This window comes from Perna viridis, chromosome 11 (genome assembly GCF_037379345.1).
Source record: "Perna viridis isolate PV_CMFRI_1.1 ecotype Kerala chromosome 11, ASM3737934v1, whole genome shotgun sequence".
Taxonomy (NCBI): domain Eukaryota; kingdom Metazoa; phylum Mollusca; class Bivalvia; order Mytilida; family Mytilidae; genus Perna; species Perna viridis.
The window spans coordinates 16,269,656-16,286,443 of NC_142455.1; the positions used below are offsets into that span (position 1 = coordinate 16,269,656).

Consider the following 16,788-nt stretch of genomic DNA (forward strand, 5'->3'; position numbering starts at 1 on the left):
TCCTTCAATTTCATTGAATATTTAAAAAAATAGTTTTAGTGAAGTCAGGTGACAACATGTAAATAGCTGGCATGTTAATGTCCCTCGTTACTTGACAATCTCGTGACTCGCATATTGTAACCCATCTAATTAGTAATTATACGTGCAGGGAATAAATACTTCATCATATTTTAATTTCATGTCACCAATGATTCCAAACGGACTGTCGTTTACACTTTGTATACGCACATACGATTACTTTTTAAAGTGTTTTTCAGCTTGTCTATACTAAAGGTTACAGACCACCAATTCAACCAATGAGCATTTGGAACGTACGCAAAAATAGTCCTACGCAGAAATTACCCCTGTTCCTCATAGTGCTGTGAAAAAAGTTCTCATCTTATTTAAAAAATTTAAACAGTTTCTGAAAGGAAAAACATTTCTGTACATTTTATAGGTGCATTTTGCTTCTTGTGATGTGAGGCCTAATCTCCATAATGATTTTTAAATATACCCCTATCTTGTGAAAACACTGGGATTTCCCATGCTATTTATAGACCCTTCACTTCTGGTGACCAGTACTGCACTGCAAGTCTGCTAACCCCACATGCCATTCTGAGGATTGTGAGCTGACATATGTAGAATCATGCTGATATATAGTCCTCTGCAGGTTAAAGTTAAGGTAAAGTCCAGAGAAGCCATTGAATATTGTGAAATTAGCATAGAAGCCTATGGAAAGTGGAATTGGTGGTTTTTAGCCTAAACAGGTCTTTTTAAGTATGGTTCCGTCTAAAAACCTGGCAGGGGTATTTCATCCTGTCTCAAAATAATCAATGAAACTGTTCAAGTATATTTGTTACGACCTAAAACAATCTAAAATCTGCTATACATCAGTATATAATTTTTGACCGGTGATAGTGTAAAAATTCTGGCGGGAAATTTAAAATTTTTCCGTATTTTCTGTAGTAGGCGACCTAATTTTATATGTTAGTATCTCCATTGACCAACTTTATTTGCACTTTCTTTTTTAAATACAGTTTCTAGTAGGTCTACTGAAAATACTTGGGATTAAGAAACGCAAGAATCACTAATCATAAACTTCTGCCTGGTTTTAAGGAAGAGCTGCATTTATAAATAAGTTGGATGGATTGCATAAATGTATTTTTTTCATTACCATAACAAAGTATTTGATACTTCCTGTTCATTTTGTCATGTATTGTGATAAGTTAACTAAAACAGCAAACGAAAATAATCACTTGTTCCATGCAGGCGAATTTGTAATAGTTTTGTTGTAACAGAAATAAAGTTTGTGATATTTACATTACTTTGCTTTGTTTGTTTTTGTCTTCCCGTTAATTCAAAGAAATAATTCAATATATTTTTTTTCTAAATTAAACTATGTATTTTTCTATCAGTGACGAGTATGTAAATACATAGCATTGGACCCTTTGAGCATGCATATACTAAAGGGGACGATACGAATCACTGCGGTATTACAGACTACATTTGTACCACAAGCATACACATGGTTACTGAAAGCCCATTTAGGTAATACGACCCAGCCGAGAATAAACAATTTTAATCAGAATATTAGTCCTTTTATTAAATTCATGCAAAATGATGCACATTAATCTCATTAAAACGTAGTAAAATGGAAAGTACATTAATTCATCGAGTATAAATGACCTAGGTTTACAATGCGACTCACGAATGCATGTAAATACAGTTGACCACCTTCTCATCAAAATTTACACGACTTTAATATTTCATATATTCACAATCTTACATGTAATTCCCAACGATGTTAGAACTGTCAGTTCTAACATCGTTGGGAATTTTTCAGACCCTTCTATAAGTTTATGTTATCTTCCCTGTATCAATTTGATCCGATGGCGCAGTGTAGCGAATAGAGTCGTCACATTCTGAGACGTTGTATATATATATATATATAGAAAGGTCTGAAAAATTCCCAACGATGTTAGAATTGTCAAATTTGCGACGCAAATGTTTGGTCGTTCCCTCCGTGAGACTCGAACTAGTACCGCTGTGACGTCTATGGCAACACCGCCTGCACAAAGTCAAGCGCCCTAGACCACTCGGCCAGCTAGGCTATATAAAATATAGCTTTCGCTGGCCGGGTCTTTCCTCCTCGTAGGATTAATCTAGGGCTGTAACTTAGTACACGATGTATGGTAGTACGGGACAGTTCATTTAGATGTTATTATGTAGGATAGAGGATCAAATTAATGATGCATGTCACAAAAAATCAATATTATACAAACGTCTCAGAATGTGATCTTCCCTGTAACAATTTGATCCGATCACATTCTGAGACATTTGTATAATATTGATTTGTTGTGACATGCATCAATAATTTGATCCTCTATCCTACATAATAACATCTAAATGAGGCCTTCCTATACGTATACATATCTTCCCTGTATCAATTTGATCCGATGGAGCAGTGTAGTAAATAGTCGTCACATTCCGAGACGTTTGTATATATATATATATATATATCAATTTATATCGATCGTTTTAATTTTTGCGCCTCAAATAATTGTCAAATTGTGAACAAATTAGGAGAAAAGGAATGTACGGGGATCGAATTCTAACGCATCTTAACACAAGCCTAGTATTACAATTCATGTTTAAATATTGAACTATTTGTTTTATCTGTTAAATTTGCTATTCTGATTAAGAAACACACACACACACACACACACACACACACCAAAATGCAATACACATCGTAGCAGTGTGCCAGTGTAAGTAATATTCAGGTTAAATCATTCAAACTTAATCCACAGTCATTGAAATAAATCATATCCTTAGATACATGTTCCGCTACATTTCTCAGTTGATAAGCTTTATAGTTCATGTACTAAAATTTATTCCATAGATATTTAAGTGTCATATAAAAGCGCTTAGTTTCTGCATGGACACCTATAGTTCTAAAGACACGCACATTAACATACACGATAATGTCTTATTATACACATACTGCCTGCAATTGAGGGTTTTATACTGGATTACCACACAAAGGAAGAATATTTTTTCCTGAGTGTGGTGATCCAGTATACACATGTACCACACTCAACTGCAGGCAGTATGTGTTATATGATACTGAATATCTTTTTAACCAGTATACCACCCTTCTATTGATAAACAAATATCAAAAGATCCATTGATTTAATATTTTTCATTGTGAAGTGTCTTTTTTCCCTCTGCAAAACCATCCTTTGGCGTCCTTGTTTGCTATAAGTTCATTAATTGCATCTTCATTAATCTCAGCAAAAGCCGTTGTAACTGTCGTCTGGCGTTTTTGTTTTAGGCGAAAATTAGAAAATGTACAGTAATACCGGACTGCGTAACGGTAAGGACAAGATACATTTCCGGTCGGAGCGGGTGGTATACTCGAAGGAAGGGTGGTATACTCAAAGGAAGGGTGGTATACTGGAATACCACTTATCCTTTTATCCAATAAAAATTCCAGAATTTAATATGAAGTATAATATAATAGAATTCCACCAATCGTGTCTGGTGCAGCAATCATTATCCATGCCCTTTTAAGCGCTGGACCACCTACAGTTCTATTATAATAACATACACATGGCCAAAATAGCCAAATAGAATGACTATTGCAAGAAAAAAAACCCAATAACACCTGACCCAAAAATGACACAATTCCCAAAAAATGCATTATCGAAATTCCTAAGCCATTGTCTATGCGAAGTTTTTTTTTGTCATCTCCAGGCTTCCGATGTCACAAGAAATAAAATATACGATACCGCGGGAATGCGTCGGGATGGTTTCAGGGGTTATACTGTTTTTTTGTTAAAAAAATAGCCAAACGGTAAGCAGCAAGTCATAGCCTGAAATCCCTTTCTTCATACAAGTTTCTTGATCAGAACCACCACCCCTTTTATCAGCAAGGGCCTGCATGAAATATCGGAAGACAGCTCTTCCAATTGGCACTCTGCATTCCACCGTACATTTCAGTTCTATTATTGATGACTGTTTATAATCTCGCAGGGCTTTCATTACTAGCTAAACATCAAATGGTAACTTGAATATATCGACACTGAACGACTGGTTTAATTAGGTAAATGCATAGAAATAAACAAATACAGTACTGTTAAGAGGTTAGAGGGCAATTACTTTTAATCAGATCGTTGTTAATACAAATTAAATAAATCAGTGTATTAAGTTGTTTATAGGGTTTGTAAATCTCGTTCTAGTTTCAGTTTCCATTCCGGAATTTCTGATGCAGAACGTAATTGAAATCTGAATACCGATCTGTATTTTATTGTTTACTTCCGGGAAATCGAAAAGCTGCATCACATTACATGTTTTTCTAACCCTTTTATCCTGTAGAACTAGATATTTGTCTTTTCTATAAATATGTTTACCCCAAAAAGATATTTTGCTTTTAATATTGAACCCATTGATGTGTTAAAGACGAATCTTCATGCATTTGAATGGTAGACGAGGACCCATTCTCATGAAACCACGCAGTCACGTGACGAGACTTACATACCCTATTGGGTTTGTTGCTTGGCGTAAAAAACATAGAATTAAATTTGATATATTAGGAATACCTACAAGGTGGACCTAACTATCTGCATTTGAACCTTAATAGGGAATGCCAATGGGACTATTCTCCTGTGGTAGTGTAAGATAATTGCAGATGCTATCAGATTTTACAATTCTAAAAGCTCTGATGACTGCTATATCAATTCTGATCTTCGGTCTAAATCGATAAAAAGAAATGGCATCCGGATTTTAATTCTTAATTAATGTTTAATAAAAAAAATGTTCGTTCACAGAACAGCAGTTATTTTCCAAAAAATGGCAATAAAAGTACTAATATGGATAATAGATGGATAGTAATGAAGTAAAGACAAATATAACTAGTGAAATTGATCTTGAACAGAAAATGTCATCCATTGTAATAAAAGTATATCGACTTTTAAGCAGAGAAAACTTTTTAAGACTTGATACTTTCACAAAAATAGTTTTCATACATAGGAATTGCTGTTAATATATTAAGTACTGACCATGGTAGAACCTGACAAATAAACAAAGTGAGCCATCAAAACACTTTCTGAGAAATTTTATCGTTAGAATTCAAAGCATCTTGGGATAAAACCTTTATATTCTAATAAGTCGTACTTAAAAGTCTTCGAAACCACAAATGTAGTTGATTTTGGATTGCTATATCAGCAGCACGCGACCTATAGGACGTGGCCTTTTTTGTGTGTATATACTACCCCCCTTAAACCATGTAAACAAACACACGTACCATTTCGATGTGTATCAGCTGTTTCATTCATTTCAGTAGCGTGAATGAACATCAATTTCCTATTTAATAAAAATATTAGACGTTATGTTTTAGAAAAGTTATATGATATTCCGCAAAAAATCACTTACTTGCGTACGTGGTAGCAATTGCCACGTGCGCCATTTTGTATGAAAACAAACAGTAACAAATGTCAATGAATGAAATGTTTCAGTCCAGGCGTTTTACCTGTCCATGAGTGACCTTATAACGCAAATAATTGTACCATATCTGACATCATTCTACTTAATTCGTTCTTTCTTTCATTATAAATATTAATACAAAGCACTAAGTTTCACTACCGACCATTTCAACTGATATAGGGTAAAGTGTACAGCCAAATATGGACAAATATGACGGGTCTAAGGTTACCATTATAGGTCATGAAAATGTAAAAAAAATCACGGAAATTCAATTTTAACATTGTTTTATCACGGGCTGACCATTATGCCGCATTCGAGAGGTAAAATTATGCGGCATAAATGGTCAGCCCTCGATAAAACAATGATAAAATGGAGTTTCCGTGATTTATTTCTTAATTTTACAGAACAGTTCTTGAAGGATGACCATTATGTGTTTAGAACATATTCCAATGGCATTTGTATTCATACACCCGACATTTTTAGAGGGTTCATATACATTGCTCATACACGTAGTCGTCTAGTCTTTTAGAAGGAAATCAAGTATGTTTTGGCAATAGCAAACATTTTGGTAGCTAAATGATAAAAGTAATTATAAGTCTTTGTAAAGTCTAGAGATGAAAATATATCCCTTTAATTTGTCCTTCTCGGACAAAATCATTATGTGTCTATACATAGGCGGAAAACACATGTATATGTGTCCTCAGTTTTTTGAATTCAGGACTCTTGTATAGGAATAGTAGTGGGCTTTGTTTATTTCTTAATAAAAGAGAATACATGAGAGTAGGGATACAAATACACGTATGCAAGTACATGTATAGTTCCACGCAGTGACAGACGTTCGTTTCCTCTCTTACTAATCGCTGCAGACAGACCTTTCGAAAATCTCGGGCGTAATTCAAATCATACGTCATTTGACAATCGGATAACGTTGCGTAAAATCAATCAATTTTTCCCGACTTTCCAGCACCTAAAGTGAATTTCAAACGTCAGACGCTTTCCGATGCTTGATCTATTTCAATCTTTGAAACCGATGTCATACATGCAGAAACTAAAAGAAATACCAATTAATAACACGTCATACAAAAACTGAAACTTTTAAGACAAAAATAACAAACGTGAAACAGAAACAGAGAAACAATATAACAAATGTCAAACTGGCCCTAGCACAACAAAAGATAAAAAATACTTAAGTCTGAGAATATTCTTAACTTCCATGGAAACTCCAATCAAAGTCTTTGAGGTTGATGACGTCACAAACGGTAATGATTTTCTCAGACTTAAGTATTTTTTTCCAGTTCCGTGGCGCTGGGTCAAGAAACTAAGAAACAAAATAACGGAAACTGTGAGACAGATAACACAAATAAACGTCAAACAGAATCTAAAAGAAAGAAAGAAAGAAAGACAAGCTCATTTGAAAAGAGGAACTAAAAGTAAAAACTCCTAGAAAAATAAATGTATTAACAAATGAAAAACGATTTAGATACTCATAAGTAAAAATGTATCTAGCATTAAACATTTGATTAATGATTGTAGATACACGGTAATCATTTACGTGTACATGTAGTAACCACATGCTTTCTTATCCTGTTTGTATATCACGTTGACAATATCATTTTTTTTTTGTTTAGAAGTCCCTTTTTGCAACATCATCATTCACAATCTGTTACTACATCAGCATATAACAGTTGTTATTTGTGATGATTTTGTGCTCTGCATAAAGCGATTCGTTATATCTTCACAAGTACATTTTATTATCGATGGCTACGTTTTTCCTTCCCATCTCGTTCAGTACAGAACGGGGAAGTTTAATGTAATAGGTAGGTTTTGAACAAAGTTTGAAATTGTAAAACAATTATAACAGCAGTTCTTTGTCAAATGACTAGTAAAAACTTCAATTAAAATTATCGGTTATTCTCAGAAAATTCAATACATGTATGCGAAAATACAGCAACACATTCATACTTCCTGAGTGGCATGACAAAGATTAAAATATATTATCTCCATGTACAGTAAAACGTAAAAAAATATAATTTAAACATGGTACTTGCTTGTTCACGCTACTTGTCTAGTTTTCTCATTTGCGCTATTAAATTTAACTTATGTACATTAAAAAGGACAATAAATTATATATATAGTCTCAGAATGTGACGGCTCTATACACTACACTGCTCCATCGGACCAAATTAATACATGGAAGATAACGCAGCATAGAAGGGTCTAAAAATTCCCAGCGATGTTAGCACTTTGGTCGTTTCTTGCGCGGGACTCAAACTCGTACTGCAATGACATCTATTCTAACACCGCATGCACAAAGTCCAGCGCCCAGAACACTCGGCTAGCTAGGCTATATAAAATATTGCTTTCTCTGGCCGGGTCATTCCTCCTAGTAGGATTTGAGGAAAATCTTAGTTTGAGACTTATAAAGAAAATCAAGGCATTTTTAAGTTGCTAATATTGTTAGCGACTTCTTGAACTCGTTATTTCAGTACTTTACATTCGCATATGATTTGCAAAAATTCACATTAAGCTGCTGATCGGTGCCGTGTTTACCGTCATAACTTCGTAGTTCTAGCTTCATACGAGATCAAACTATACCTCTTAAATATCATACACACGTGTTCTAAGTGTGTTTTTGCTTGTATGAGAACGGGAAGTTTACATTAAAGGATGAAATGATCGGTTAGCATTGAACATTAACCAGTTTCCGATTCAGACACAAGGGCTCGTTACAAATGAATATATATAGGTCATATATATTATCAGGGCCTCAAGATATATAAAGATATATATAAATATATACATTGCCACACACAACCCCCCCCCACACACACACACATACACAGCAAAGCATGAACGAAAATAAAGAAGAATAACCCATGGAAATTCCAATGAAAAGGTGAACGATATCAGGCAAAACATGTACAATGTAGTGGTCAGATGTGGAGGTTTTTTGTGTATAACAAAATGATGCAAGTTTACATGAAACACTTTCACGTAGCATACGTTTACCAGTTGTTTTGAATGCATCAGAAATTACTGTATTCAGTTTTGCTATTTCCGTTTTTGACGCCATTACTTACGATCAATTTTATACTTACTCTTGATATCTTAAAAAAAAAAAAAAACAGCAGAGCAAATTTTTGAATATCGACTGTCAAAACTTACATATTTTTCCAAGTTTAACTCCAAAAAATCACTTTTCAAATGAATGATGAAAAATAAAAATCTCTTTGCTACATGTACTAATAAACAATTATGTTGGTGTCGAAAGTTCAAACATAACTTTCGTATTTGTCATGAAAATAATATCTTTAAAATCAAGCATTCAGGAAAAGGCTTTCTTAAAAATGCTTTTATTAGAATAAAATGTATAAGGCAAGGTTCATTTCCGGCTCCTTTTAAATTTGTATTCTCTCAGTTATCTGTTAATTATCGCTGTCAACCTTTGGACATTCATGCACAGGAACATGGGACAACAGTACAGTAAATTATTCAATTTATAAAACTTTATTATAAGACAAATGAACTTAGATTATAATTAAAATTTATAATTAGAAATGGTAATTACACATAGCAAAAGGTATAATTAATCAACCTCTCAGTGTTCTATTGTTTCGTAAAAGATGTGCATTGAGGTGTGGCTTAATCATGCATTGGACACTTTGTGGTCGCGTTCGCCAGAGCGAGGCATTTCCACTATAAATTCTAAATCGAGGTCGGTAACTCCGCATTAGCCAGGACTTATTTCTAAACCTCGATTCTCAGAAACGGTAAGTCCTTTTAATTATTCAATTATTTAAACAGGCATTACAAAAGAGAACTTTTAACATTGGAACTAGAATTTTGACCATTTTATAAATTCTTTTTTTTTCTAGAGCAAGTCCATTCAATTTACATTTGAAATTTATACATGTATTTTGAAGGTTTAGACATATTAATTTAGTTGCCCTGAAGTACTTTTTTTCTTGTTTTGTATTTACGATTTTGCATGAAGATTTGGGGAGATTTTTGTACTTTTTTTAACGATATATTTGTAACATGTTGTGATTTACACAAAAATGAAATCAAAGTAAAAGAAATAACAAATTAACTGTGTTGTAATTATTTAGACATTTTGAAACTAAATGGCAACCTAGGCAGATGCATTACATCATTTATTTTACTTCTATTCATTTAAGCTCATATTTACTTAGGAATCAAGCAGTTTGTTATTTCAAAATCATTTTCACTCAATAGGTATTAAGACTGACTAATGTGCATATATATTTTTGAATTTCAGCCGTTTCGGTGAAGAGGTTCCATCATGCATTGGCTTCTTCCTTTACTATTTTTGGGCACATTAGCCCCGCAGATTAAAGCAGGTTCGTCAATTTTTAACCAGCTTTCGTTGCTTTCGTCTAATGCACAAACAGGAAAAAGTTACTTACAGAATTCAATCAAACATAACATGCTAGCTGTTGCTTACGGAATTACTGATACATTGAAATCAAGTTAAACATAACACCTATTTTATTGATGTGGTGAAATCTGCTTATACTTAATACTCCTAAAACTTACTAAAGTGTTAGGATAGATGTTTGATTTAGATCGCTTAGAAATGCACAGAAATGAAAAAAATAAGGAAAGGTTGACTGACTCTACACTTGTTTATTTAAGCTTCAATTCAGACAGGTTTACCTACAATCATTCCCTTTAAGAAATGACCACTGTATCATTTTAATTGGAAAAAGAAAGATTCTTTATTGGCCTGATGTTATTTAAAAAATTCTGGTTTCATTAAAAATTTTAAAATTCCAATAAAGTCGAGAATTGCAGATTTTATTATTTTCCTCATATATTTTTAATGAAAAACCTTAACGTATAAACTTAGCTACAATTGCTCGACTTATTATTTGAGGAGTCGAACTTGAAATAAAAAATCATATTATCGGTTAATTCAGGAAGTTATTTCTAAACAAAAGGGTGATAAAAAAACCCAATGTGCTTCCAAATAGGACTAAAGTGCCAAACATTTGTTTGCAAAAAAAGGGGAGGGCATTAATTTGGCACAATTCGTAAAAGGGTTCGGGTTTTGTACACTAATTAAGAAGTCCTTGTCCTCATACGCAAAATGACAATGTGAATGTCATGTAAGTGCGTTTTCCCTGAATTCTTCCAGCATGTAATTTACGGAAAGTCGCAGGGGACGTCCGTCAATACCAACAATTCCAAGAGGGTTCGGGTTGGCAGGACATGTGGTGTGCCTTGGGTACAGGGTTCAGTGAACAAGACTGTGATTGTACAATCTGGGTTTCTAGTGGCGGTAAGTGTTGAAACCTCACTATCACTGGCCATAAGGTTTTGTTCAGGCAATGGTTTTGTGAATAAAACTTCAAGTATTTGTTCTGAGTTTTCAGTGTTGATTGTCGGTGGGTTTAAAAACACCACGATTTAGGCCTTTTTAAGGAAAGGGTTTATGATCCAGACTGTATTAGTTAAATCTGAATTTCTAATAGCATACTTACATATTTTAAAAGCGCCAATTATTGGACATTTTTCGGTATAGAGCTATATGATATGACATGGAAATGAAGATCGTAGCTGCAGATACCATGCACTGCACCCGAAGACTAATACAACCCCTTTAAATCAATTGAAAATGAATTATTAACGTATTTATACCAAGCTCTAATAAAAGCTATTTCTGTTCTCGCACAATTAAATCTGAATTTATAGCAGTTCTAGGCCTTTAAAAATCCTGCTAAGCTTTAGCGCTTTGTCTGCACTGGCTTCTATGTCAAAGATAAGTCTTGTTATAGCACACAGTTTTAATTGATTTTAGTTTTCTCTTATGAAACAAATCTTAAATTGTAAATATGTAATGTCATTTTTTGTATTCTTTTAATTTTTACAATGAAAAGTGAATTTATGATAATATTGTATATGTAACTTTGGACTTTTTAAGTGGCAGAAAACGGCAACAACCAAACGACTACCGTCGCTTCGATTTTTGAAAGCTTTATATACTTATAATTTCTAAAACTCGTTGCCTTTTGTAGCTTAATGAAGCAGTATTTTCTTAGATTTGCAGAAAGAAATGTTTATTTAAATATCATGATACAACTTGTTTATTTTTATAGCTGGAAGTGGGGCGGCAGCTAGCGCTGCTGCAGCCGCAGCCGCAGCCGCCGGACTTGGAGCAGGAGCAGCCGCTGGAGCTGCTGCTGGTGCCGGCGCTGGAGGCCTCGGCGGTTTGGATCTCGGAAGTTACTTCGGAGCAATTAGTGGTGGAGCCGGCGGTGGTATTGCCTTGGGCGGACTAGGTGGAATCGGCGGACTTGGTGGTCTTGGCGCCCTTGGTCTCGGTGGTGAAGATGGTGGATTAGCTGCCCTTTTAGCTGGTAGTGCTGGTGGACTAGGCGGACTTGGTGGAGGTCTTGGAGGAGGTCTTGGAGGAGGTCTTGGAGGTATCGGTGGACTTGGCGGAGGTCTTGGAGGTCTCGGTGGATTAGGCGGAGGTCTTGGAGGTGGACTTGGAGGAGGTAGCGGCGGTGGTGGAGGTGGCGGCGGCGGCGGCGGCGGCGGTGACTGGGGCTTTGGAGGTGGTGAGAGCGATGATAGTAGCGATAGCTCCGACGATACAAGCTCTGACAGTGGAAGTGATTACGAATTAAGCGACGCAGAAATTGCTCAACTCGAGGCCGAACTTGGGCTTGGTGGTGGTGGAGGAGGCGGTGGTGGTGGATTAGGAGGAGGTCTTGGAGGTGGTCTTGGAGGTGGTCTTGGAGGTGGTCTTGGTGGTGGTCTTGGTGGTGGTCTTGGAGGTGGAGCAGATGCCGAACTGGAACTGTTTGAAGATTTATTGGGCACATATGGACTTGATATCTTTGAAGGAGAAGAAGGATTGGCAGCTTTGTCGCTTCTCGGTGGCCTTGGTGCCGGAGCAGGTGCTGGAGCCGGTGCTGGAGCTGGCTTAGGTCTTGGAGGTGCTGGAGCAGCTGCTGCAGCAGCCGCAGCTGCAGCTGCAGCCGCTGGAGCTGGAGCTGGAGCTGGTGCAGGTGCTGGTGCAGGTGCTGGTGCCGGAGCTGGAGCTGGTGCCGGAGCTGGAGCTGGATTTGGAGGAGCTGGTGGATCTGCTGCTGCTGCTGCTGCTGCTGCAGCGGCCGCTGCAAGTGCAAGAAGTAGGGCAGCCGCTGCCGCTGGTGCAGCTGCTGCTGCAGGAGCAGGCGCTGGCGCAGGAGGAAGCAGCGGACTTTCAGCTGCACTCCGATCACGATTACTCGCAAGAATTGCTGCAAGACGTGCCGCTGCTAGTGCTGCTGCTGCTGCTAGTGCAGCTGCAGCTGGTGGTGCCGGTGGTGCTGGAGGGGCAGGAGCTGGAGCTGGAGCCGGAGCTGGTGCAGGAGCTGGAGGTGGTGCAGGATCAGGAGCAGGTGCAGGAGCTGGAGCAGGTGCTGGTGCTGGTGCTGGAGCAGGTGCAGGTGCAGGTGCTGGAGCTGGAGCAGGATCTGGTGGCGCTAGAGGTATTCTCGGGTGGTTATTGAGAAGACGAGCTATGGCAAGAGCAGCCGCTGCCGCCGCAGCTGGTGCTGGATCAGGAGGATCAGGTGGATCTGGTGGAAATGGTGGTGGAAGCGATGGTGACTGTGGTGACTCTGACTCTGATTCTGGTTCAGACTCCAATGGAGACAACGATACTGATAGCTCTGACAGCGAAGGAAGCGACGGTTCTGACTCCGACTCTGGATCAGACCCAGATGGGGATGGCGATTCTGATAGTTCTGGAAGCTCAAACAGCTCTGACGACAATGGCGATTCTGGCGATTATGATTCTGGGGATGATGGTGATGGTGATGATGGAGGAGATTTCAAAGCCGTTGCAAAGGTTGTCATTCAACTTTTGACAAGAGTCTTGTCGTCTGGCGTATTGACTGCAGGTGCCAGTGCAGGCGCAAGTGCTAGTGCAGGAGCTGGAGCTGGTGCTGGTGCTGGACTTGGTGGAGGATTTGGTGCTGGAGGTGGAGCTGGAGCTGGGGCTGGTGCCGGAGCTGGAGCAGGATTCGGATCTGGAATAGGACTTGGATTTGGAGGTGGATTTGGCGGAGGATTCGGCGGAGGAGCCGGTGCTGGTGCAGGAGCCGGAGCTGGGGCTGGAGCTGGAGCTGGAGCTGGAGCTGGTGCATCTGCTGCTGCCGCTGCTGCTGCAGCTGCCTCAGCAAGGAGAGCTGCATTGGTACAACTTGTCATCAAAGCACGAGCAGCAGCTCAGGCAAGAGCCGCTGCCGCCGCAGCAGCAAGTGCCAGTGCTAGTGCCGGAAGCGGAATTGGCGTAGCAAGTAGATTTGGCGGTGGATTTGGTGGAGGAGCTGGTGCAGGAGCTGGTGCTGGAGCTGGTGCTGGTGCCGGAGCCGGTGCTGGTGGTGCTGGAGGAGCTTCTGCCGCCGCTGCCGCCGCTGCTGCAGCAGCTGCTGCTGCAAGAAACGCAAACTTGAGAGGATGGCAATCTGCAAATGCAAACTCATTGGCCGCTGCAATCGCTGCAGCTTCAGCAGGAGGTGGTGGAGGCGCTGGCGCTGGTGCTGGTGCTGGAGCTGGTGCTGGAGCCGGTGGTGGAGCTGGAGGTGGAGCTGGAGGTGGAGCTGGAGGTGGAGCTGGAGGTGGAGCTGGTGGTGGATCAGGAGGCAGTGGCGGTTCCGGTGGAAGTGGTGGTAGTGGCGGATCCGGTGGAAGTGGTGGTAGTGGAGGATCAGGTTCTGCTGTGAGATTGTACGCTTATGACTACTATAAGAACAGTGATGACAAGAAAGGTCCCGGTTATGAGAGATCTTAGACTTTATTCTCATTGCGTAGTGTTACCTCTCGTCCAATAAGTCTTCACTTTATTTATATATGATACATGCATTGAATCCATGTTGTTATACAATCATGACGACCGTTGCATGAACACCGAGTTATCCTGAAAATACAGGGCTGGGTGGGGATCCTAATGATATCAATGGACACATGCCTATTTTACAATTGTGATTTTTTTATGTATTTTCATTGTCTGCACCAAAGGCCTTTGTGTTTGTTTATTTGTGCATTGTTATTTCTTAAATAAATATGAAACTATGCACAACGGTTAGTATTAATCATAGCTATCAGAAAATACGATGAATATGATCTCATTTTAGCCGCAAAATACGTCGATTCAGATAACAGAACGGCGCACATCGTGCAACACTTTGACATATGTTGAAACCGATACAAAGATATCGGCACTCTTACAACTTGATAAATTTTGACACCAGTCTAAATGCCACCCTAAGAAACAATGGACACATGTCTTAAGTAAAACCTGACGCGAGTAACTGGAATAACCGTCTATATTAAAGCCAAAATAACTGAAAGCATGCCAGTATTCGATAAAAAAATATTATAGTTACAAATCAATTAGTAGTAACTTGCTAAATGTAACGCATTTAACCACAGGCACTTGGGACCAGGATTTTTTTTAAAATTTTCCTCAAAAATATCATTAAATCATTTCGTTTTTATATTTGAGTTATTATGCGTGTCTTTGATATGTCCGCTTGCTATTTATTACTGTTTATACTATGTCTAGTTTTCATCTATATACTTCTCTAATAAAGCTAGAAATTGTATAAATTCTAAAAATAGAACATTGTTTACCCAACGGTAACTCCGCTTCGTTTTTCTCTTAGAATTTTTTTCCAATAGGTATCGACGAATTGTTCGTTTCTTATCGTATTTTGCTTCTTGCACAAAACTTATTTCCGGCACGACAGTGTCTTTATTGTCAAAAAGTAAACTTTTGAAATTCGAATGCATAGAATATATTTCCGTGCCTAGAAGTTTCTTAGAATTTCCAGGGGAAGTAACACAGATTTACTCCCCAGATGTTCCGTATTTGCTGAAATGAAAGAAAAGGCATAAGAAGTTCCGATCAGGAGTATACTTGGCGCAAAATTTCAAAAAAAGTTGTAAAAATGGGAAAAGACGGGGAAACAGTCAGAAGCTGTCCAGAAAGATGAAGAAGGACAAGGAAATCCCACTGATTAAAAAACATCACAACATGGTAATTTTTGAGACAAATAAATACCCAATACGTTGATTCCACACAAATTAAATTCATCATAAAAGTCATTGTATTCTAGTAATGAAGAACCTCCAACATTTGTTTGCTCTCTTTATTTTTTTATTTATTTTTTTGATTTTTTTTGTCAGGGCAGGAACATATATAGGTTTGCTTTGGAGTAGTTAACAAGACTGAATTCGATTAAGGCAATAACCAAATGACGGGGGGGATGTCTTTTTAAATTTTCTTTTTCCAAAAAATAATCTAGCTTATACATTTTGCTATTTAAAAAGAAAACATTGCCAACAAATATTTACTGCTGGGGAGGGTGCACTCCAATACTTATTGATATGGGTGCTGCTTGGATTCTGTAACCCCACCCAATTCATTAATATGTAGTTTGCTTTTGAAAAAATGTAGACCTATACATTTAGTTTATAAGAAAAAAGAGACATAGTCCCATAAATAGGCTTTTATACATGTAGAATGACACCGGTCTTCAACCTATTGCTACAGTTTAACCTCCAACTGGGACAATTAATAGATTATCAACTCTCCCTTCAGCTATGTTAAATGTCTGAAATATCCATATAATTTGTAATCGAAACGTCTCAGAATGTGACGACTCTATTCGCTACACTGCTCCAACAGCTCAAATTGATACAGGGAAGATAATGTAAACGTATAGAAAGGTCTGGAAAATTCCCAACGCTGTAAGAACTGTCAAATTTGCGATGCAATTTTTTTGGTCGTTCCCTCCGCGGGACTCGAACTCGTACCGCTGTGACATCTATGACAACACCGCCTGCACAAAGTTCAGCGCCCTAGACCACTCGGCCAGCTAAGCTATGTATATATACCTGCCCTGACAAAAAGAAATTTAATGATGAATATAATTTGTGTGGAATAAATATATTGGACATTTACTACTGTTGAGAGGATTTTTTTCTTCTTTTTGAAATGGATTTTTTAAAAACTTGTTAAGGCTAATATTTTATAGACTTGTATTTCGGTCTCAAAAATTACCATGATGTGATGTTTTTTATTCAATGGGATTTCCTTGTCCTTCTGGACAGCATCTGACTGTTTTCTCTTTTTTCCCCATTTTTACAACTTTTTGAAATTTTGCGCCAAGTATACTCCTGATCGGAACTTCTTATGCCTTTTCCTTCATTTCAGCAAATACGGAACATCTCGGGAGTCAATATATGTTACTTCAGGTACGAGAACACAATTAATTCCCCTTGGTTTTCGTTGTATATGAATAT

The 16,788-nt window shown here is 37.9% G+C and overlaps 1 protein-coding gene across 2 annotated transcripts; it reads left to right on the forward strand.

The window, feature by feature from the left end:
- The first annotated feature begins 9,100 nt into the window (after window positions 1-9,100).
- Window positions 9,101-14,560, forward strand: LOC148603130 (uncharacterized). Of its 2 annotated transcripts, XM_088552217.1 has the most exons (4): window positions 9,101-9,233; window positions 9,743-9,824; window positions 10,622-10,765; window positions 11,583-14,560. In XM_088552217.1, exons 2-4 carry the CDS (start codon window positions 9,767-9,769, stop codon window positions 14,270-14,272), a joined length of 2,892 nt encoding a protein of 963 aa, XP_088408343.1. In that variant the 5' UTR covers window positions 9,101-9,233; window positions 9,743-9,766; the 3' UTR covers window positions 14,273-14,560. The 2 variants fall into 2 exon arrangements, with proteins under 2 accessions (XP_088408343.1, XP_088408344.1); XM_088552218.1 differs by lacking the exon at window positions 10,622-10,765.
- Window positions 14,561-16,788: the final 2,228 nt, after the last annotated feature.

Excerpts from the sequence above, each read along its gene's own strand:
- LOC148603130 (XM_088552217.1), top strand. The coding sequence starts at position 9,767 with ATGCATTGGCTTCTTCCTTTACTATTTTTGGGCACATTAGCCCCGCAG. Across the intron at positions 9,825-10,621 it reads AGCCCCGCAGATTAAAGCAG|CATGTAATTTACGGAAAGTC; the intron begins GTTCGTCAATTT and ends GAATTCTTCCAG. Across the intron at positions 10,766-11,582 it reads AATCTGGGTTTCTAGTGGCG|CTGGAAGTGGGGCGGCAGCT; the intron begins GTAAGTGTTGAA and ends TTATTTTTATAG.